Here is a 6,726-nt window from a genome sequence, read left to right as displayed (position 1 = left end):
TACGGACCTGAATGTCGCAGATCCGTTGACTAAACCTCTTCCACGTGCAAAGCATGATCAACACCAGAACTCTATGGGTGTTCGATTCATCACAATGTAACTAGGTTATTGACTCTAGTGCAAGTGGGAGACTGTTGGAAATATGCCCTAGAGGCAATAATAAAATGGTTATTATTATATTTCCTTGTTCATGATAATTGTCTATTGTTCATGCTATAATTGTGTTATCCGGAAATCGTAATACATGTGTGAATACATAGAGCACAACATGTCCCTAGTGAGCCTCTAGTTGACTAGCTCGTTGATCAATAGATGGTTACGGTTTCCTAACCATGGACATAGGATGTCATTGATAACGGGATCACATCATTAGGATAATGATGTGATGGACAAGACCCAATCCTAAGCATAGCACAAGTTCGTGTAGTTCGTCTGCTAAAGCTTTTCTAATGTCAAGTATCTTTTCCTTAGACCATGAGATTGTGCAACTCCCGGATACCGTAAGGGTACTTTGGGTGTGCCAAACGTCACAACGTAACTGGGTGGCTATAAAGGTACACTACGGGTATCCCCGAAAGTATCTGTTGGGTTGGCACGAATCGAGACTGGGATTTGTCACTCCGTATGACGGAGAGGTATCTCTGGGCCCACTCGGTAAGACATCATCGTAATGAGCTCAATGTGACTAAGGGGTTGGTCGCGGGATGATGTGTTACGGAACGAGTAAAGAGACTTGCCGTAACGAGGTTGAACAAGGTATCGGTATACCGACGATCGAAGGGCAAGTGCTATATCGGTAGACAAAGGGAATCGTATACGAGTTTGATTGAATCCTTGACATCGTGGTTCATCTGATGAGATCATCATGGAACATGTGGGAGCCAACATGGGTATCCAGATCCCGCTGTTGGTTATTGGCCGGAGAGATGTCTCGGTCATGTCTGCATAGTTCCCGAACCCGTAGGGTCTACACACTTAAGGTTCGATGACGCTAGGGTTATAGGGAATAGATGTACGTGGTTACCGAATGTTGTTCGGAGTCCCGGATGAGATCCCGGACATCACAAGGAGTTCCGGAATGGTCCGGAGGTGAAGATTTATACATGGGAAGTCCAGTTTCAGTCACCGGAAAGGTTTCGGGGTTTATCGGTATTGTACCGGGACCACCGAAGGGGTTCCGGGAGTCCACCGGGAGGGTCCACCTGCCCCGAAGAACCTAATGGGCTGTACTTGGGTGGGAACCAGCCCCTTAGTGGGCTGGTGCGCCCCCCCCCAAGGGCCCAAGGCGCCTAGGGTTGGAAATCCTAGGGGGCCGTTGCCCCCCCTCCCAGGGGCGGGCACCCCCCCCCTAGTTGGAAACCCTAAGGGGGCCCCCGCCCCCCCTCTAGATGGATCTAGGGGGCCGGCCCCCCTCCCCTTACCCTATATATAGTGGGGGTTTTGGGGCTGCCAAAGACACGAGTCTCCCTCTCTCTTGGCGCAGCCCTACCCCTCTCCCTCCTCGTCTCTCGCAGTGCTTGGCGAAGCCCTCCTGGAGTGCCACGCTCCTCCACCACCACCACGCCGTCATGCTGCTGCTGGACGGAGTCTTCCCCAGCCTCTCCCTCTCTCCTTGCTGGATCAAGGCGCAGGAGACGTCACCGGGCTGCAGGTGTGTTGAACGCGGAGGCACCGTTGTTCGGTGCTTAGATCGGATTCGGCCGCGATCTGAATCACTTCGTGTACGACTCCACCGACCGCGTTCTTGCAACGCTTCCGCATCGCGATCTTCAAAGGTATGAAGATGCACTCCCCTCTCGTTGCTAGTAAGCTCCATAGATTGATCTTGGTGATGCATAGAATTTTTTTTAATTTCTGCAACGATCCCCAACAAGATGTAGGCAATCAACATGCCCTTAGGGCATCTCCAATGCTTACCATCAAACCACCCGCAACCATCCGGGACACACGGTCCAGACGTTCTCATGTATCGGTTCGCACAACGGTCCAGACGTCATTTTTCCCGCAGAGCGGAAGCAAACCGGGGGGGAGCTTTACTAGCATCCGGACCACTACCGTGCTGGCTTTCGACAAACCTTGCCCACCCAAAAAAACCTCCCGCCTCTCCTGCTCTTTCCATCCAACGCACGTATTGCTTCCCACACCGTATTCATGTCGGCCCAGAGCACGTAGCGGCTGGCATTGAAGCTGTGCGACGCTACTGGACGGAAAGGCGGCACTGACTGATGCGAGCTCTCGGGTATCGTCGCTTAAATGCGGACGTCGCATCTCAAGAAACTAACCCTGGCCATTGTGCCGCATTGAAGCGGGCTGACCAGCCCTTCACATGGCCTGTTCGTGGCTATATATGCCGTGCTCCAACGATGCCATTCACACCTCCTCCTTCCTGAGCCTTTCCAACTCCGGCGATGCTGAAAATCATGGTTCTCCCACGCCGGCAGGCGGCAACGGCAGTGGATCTTTGTCAGGCTCACGGTATCACTGCCACCGCAGCAGCTGCGCCTCCTCGTGGAGACCACCATGACAAAAGAGGAATTTGTCCGTCAGATGTAGCTGATGATGGAGTGGTCACTTCAGGAGCATGGCCCAACACTGCCCTCGACGCCGCGTCTCGTCAAGGAGGAACCGCCACGCTACCGCGTCAACGAGGAGCCTGCATCTCCTCTTCGGCGCGTCAAAGAGGAGCCAACATACCCCCACGCAACCGCAACGACGTCGAGATCGTACGTCGCGTCAAGGAGGAGTCGGCGTCACCGACAAGCAACCATGGCTTCCAAATCGGGCGCCGCATGAAGGACAAGTCGGCGTCACTAATGCCGCATAACCGGTAGGGCCAGATCGATGGGCCAGCCTCGCCGCAACTGGCGCAACCAGATCATCGTGGGTGAATTGCCGCCGGCGACCGCCAAAGCGTGTGGCCGCATCCTCCACTACCTCGGTGGTGGCGGTGGCAACGGTCCCTCGGGATTGCGGGCCGTCGTGTCCGCCGAGGAAAGGGCGGAAGGCAGGCGGTGCGGTATGAGCATGGCAACACTACCCGTCGCTCTCGTTCGCCAAGTTGGACGCGAGCTGGACTTGGTCCACAACAACCCCAAGTTGGACGCGCGCTGGACTTGGTCCACAACAACCCCAACCTCGCCATCGTCTGAGCCGCCGACTACTCCGTCACCACCGTAGACACGTCTACGAGGCTTCGCCGCCGCCTTGATGGTGAGGAGTGGTCGCTTAGCGACTCCTCCGCCAATGCTGGCAGGGGCAAAGGCCACTACCAGGGCTCCACGAGCACCATCGGCATTGGCCACGGCGGCCCTCACCATGCACAGGAGGAAGCTGAGCGGCTCCTTTGGAGCGCCAGGCTATAAACTTTAGTTTTTTTTCAGTTATACGGCCAAAACATCTGTCGCTTTATGTAAATTATATCCGAACATGAATGAAATCCGATGTGTTTGCTGAAATTTGTACCGTTTGTTTAAATCCGGTTTGAATTGTATGCAACTAGTTTTGAATGGTCGGCTTCTGCATCGGAGTCTGCGGACGGATGCGGTGTCTAGTTTGGGATGAGCGTTGGAGACGCCCTTGATATATGTTTGTGTGTTGCATACTGATAAGAGGGAATGCATAGATGTGGCGATCTTGTTTGCATGCAGGTCAAGTCAACTTTTGCCTTCCGTGTCTTGTTGTTGCCCGTACTGCAATATTCTGTGCTACACTTGTGTCAGCATGACGTAGATCCCTGGACCCTTGCTCTGTGCACGCGCATAAAATATAATGTTTCCTTCTTCTAGCTCCTTCCCCGTTGCATCAGCCATAAGCTCGAAGCTAGTCCTGGAAGATCCTACTTTACACACTATCCATCTCTCTCTTCAGCCACCTATAGATCTTTTAGCACCGTGGATCGAACAAGGCATCCTTCGTTGTTTCCCAGGTGACCTTGTGTCTTGGTGTTTCCCTGGCTGCTGACTCTGTTTCTTGGCTGTTTTGCTTTTGCTTGATTCTTTTTTTCCTGGTATAAAATTTAGTAATAATTGGTTTTGTGCTGGTACCAATGTCTTTGCCCTTTTGTCTTAGGTGTTTTCTTCATCCCTTTCTGCAAGAAGACGGCTGTTAATCATAAGAAAAAGGCTGGGTTTGTTAGCCTTGTGAGTGGGTCTGTATGGGCTGTGCATCGTCAAAGCAGTTCAAACGAGCTCCTCGGCATGAGGATGCTGCTCTTCTGGCCAAAGAGACCACATGTAAGAACTTCTAGCTTCCCCTTTCTTTCTGATGATTTTTTCAGTGCAAGAATGAGTCCATGCGTTCCCCCTGTTGTTTAATTTCTACTCCTTCCATTCCTAAATACTTGTCTTTCTAGATATTTTAACAAGTGACTACATACGGAGCAAAGTGAGTGAATCTATACTGTAAAATATGTCTATATACATCCGTATGTGCTATGTGGTACTTCATTTGAAATAACTAGAAAGATAAATATTTAGAAACGGAGGGAGTAACTAATTTCTTCCCGCATGCATGCAGTTTCTTTGGATGAAGTGAAGGCCCTCTACGAGTTGTTTGAAAAGATTAGCTATTCTATATTCAAGGATGGGCTCATCCACAAGGTATACATCTGGCCTATTATATCTTCTTGTAGCTAGGCTAATCTTCTCACTGAGGCAGCAAATTCACCATGTGGTTCCTTCTGAAAATTCCGGTTGAACTACCTTCTTTTTAACAGGAGGAGTTCCAACTTGCTCTCTTCAGGAACAGCAATCGGAAAAACCTTTTTGCCGATCGGGTCAGCTCATAATTTTTACACTACTCCAGTGCTCTGAATAGCTATAATTTCTCGAACAATTTGGGTGTCCTTCAGTTTTGGCATGACGGCTTTGACAGCAAGACGAGCCAGTAGATTGAGCCTGGATATTATTATCTGTGTGACTGTAAAATTGTTCCAAACTGATGCACAAATATCTCATATCAGATCAACTGTACAACCTGTTCATATGTGTATTCCACTACTGCAGATATTTGATCTGTTCGATCTGAAGCGAAATGGTGTGATTGAATTTGACGAGTTTGTTCGGTCCCTCCAAATTTTTCACCCGGATACTCCCATGGCAGACAAGATTGCATGTACGAAACCAGCTCCACTTTTCTCCCAATATTCTATTTTTAATGTGAATGTTGTAAGACATGACTAGCATTTCATAAATTCTGGGTGCAATTCAAGTAGCAGTAGCCTGTTATATACTCCCTCCGTAAAAAACGCTCCTATATTATGGGACTTAGGGAGTAGTATATTTGACATCTGGAGGATTCCTTCTTGCAGTTGCATTCAGACTATATGACCTGCGAGGCACCGGCAGCATTGAACGTGAAGAGGTTTGTATTGTTTGTTACTGAAGACTATCATTCTGCACATAATCCCTGTCAACTGAACATGCTACTTCGAGGCCATTTGAGCATACTACCACACACTGCGGTTTGCCGATTTAGATGGTTCTTCCTTCAGCTCTGCCAGTACATCTTGCTTCATCTATCTATTATTGTATATACTAAAAGCAAAATACGGAGAGAAAAAAAAAAGAGAAATCTGCTAGAGATTCTCACACAAACCAGAAACACCAGGCCATTGATCTGGTGGACCATCTTCAATTATTAAATCATAACCATTAGATGTTTGTAAATGTAACTAGTTGCATTGTTTGTCAGGCCCATATTTTCATAGACATCATAGCTACAGCTTTAGAAATGACAAATGTTTATAATGATATTTTTAATGATGCCCTCGCATTTGCGAGGGCCACCTTGCTAGTTGGAAAAATAACACAAAGAACATTATATGCGCTAAGTATAGCACGACACACTACCTGTACAATTTGACGTTTGAGTACTTACTGAACCTGATCATTTCTGCAGTTGAAGGAGATGGTGCTTGCAATCCTGAGTGAATCAGACCTACTTCTTTCTGACGACGCTGTCGAACAGATGGTTGATCAGGTACGCCACATCCAGATGAAATGCTGCCGCACAACAAGCGTTAACACTATGCTAACCTATATCCGACAGACATTCACAGAGGCAGACCTGAACGGCGACGGGAGGATAGATCCCGACGAATGGAAAGCATTGACAAGCACGAATCCAGCCTTGCTGAAGTACATGACTCTCCCATACCTGAAGTAAGAGTAGCCACTATATTTTCAGCTTTGGAAAACAATGCTTGAGATTGAAAGATGACTTCTTGAGTCTTGACTGACATCCGAGCATGCTGTGATGCAGGGACATGACCATGTCATCGTTCCCCAGCTTTATTCTCTACCCTGGAACTGGCGATGAAGAGTTGTACTAGATGCCATCAGCACAGGCATCTGTGGCGTGGCTCTGATCACTCAACTCTCAGGCATAAAGCGACCTTCTGAGCTTCTCTCATGTGGCTTGTGTTTTTCTTTTCGTTCACTGTGCATAACTTTTGCGTCATTTGAAGTTAGTTGTCGTGTGAATCAAGTGGCTTGAATTATTCAGTTTCCCCATCTACCAGTCAACAAATGGCCGCAGGGTTTAGGGAGATCTTCCCCGTGGTGCGAGGGGATCCCACCTGCCCCTCAAAATCTGCCGATTGGGAGTTTTGCCATCGAATCCGATGCAACCAAACGAGACCTTAAAAAGTATACCAGAATAACTGCTTGCGCCGACGGCCTCATCTATGCCGACGGCTCCCGTCGGCATAGATGGACCTATGCCGAC

The 6,726-nt window shown here is 48.9% G+C and overlaps 1 protein-coding gene across 1 annotated transcript; it reads left to right on the top strand.

The window, feature by feature from the left end:
• Nucleotides 1–2,420: 2,420 nt before the first annotated feature.
• Nucleotides 2,421–6,331, top strand: LOC123173363 (calcineurin B-like protein 7). The gene is made up of 11 exons (XM_044589905.1): nt 2,421–2,723; nt 3,868–3,925; nt 4,069–4,139; nt 4,178–4,232; nt 4,516–4,598; nt 4,715–4,774; nt 5,004–5,112; nt 5,309–5,361; nt 5,899–5,979; nt 6,049–6,161; nt 6,262–6,331. Exons 1-11 carry the CDS (start codon nt 2,421–2,423, stop codon nt 6,329–6,331), a joined length of 1,056 nt encoding a protein of 351 aa, XP_044445840.1.
• Nucleotides 6,332–6,726: the final 395 nt, after the last annotated feature.

This window comes from Triticum aestivum, chromosome 1D (assembly GCF_018294505.1).
Source record: "Triticum aestivum cultivar Chinese Spring chromosome 1D, IWGSC CS RefSeq v2.1, whole genome shotgun sequence".
Classification (NCBI taxonomy): domain Eukaryota; kingdom Viridiplantae; phylum Streptophyta; class Magnoliopsida; order Poales; family Poaceae; genus Triticum; species Triticum aestivum.
The sequence above is the reverse complement of the archived record's forward strand: the minus strand, read 5'-3'. Positions and strand labels throughout refer to the sequence as shown.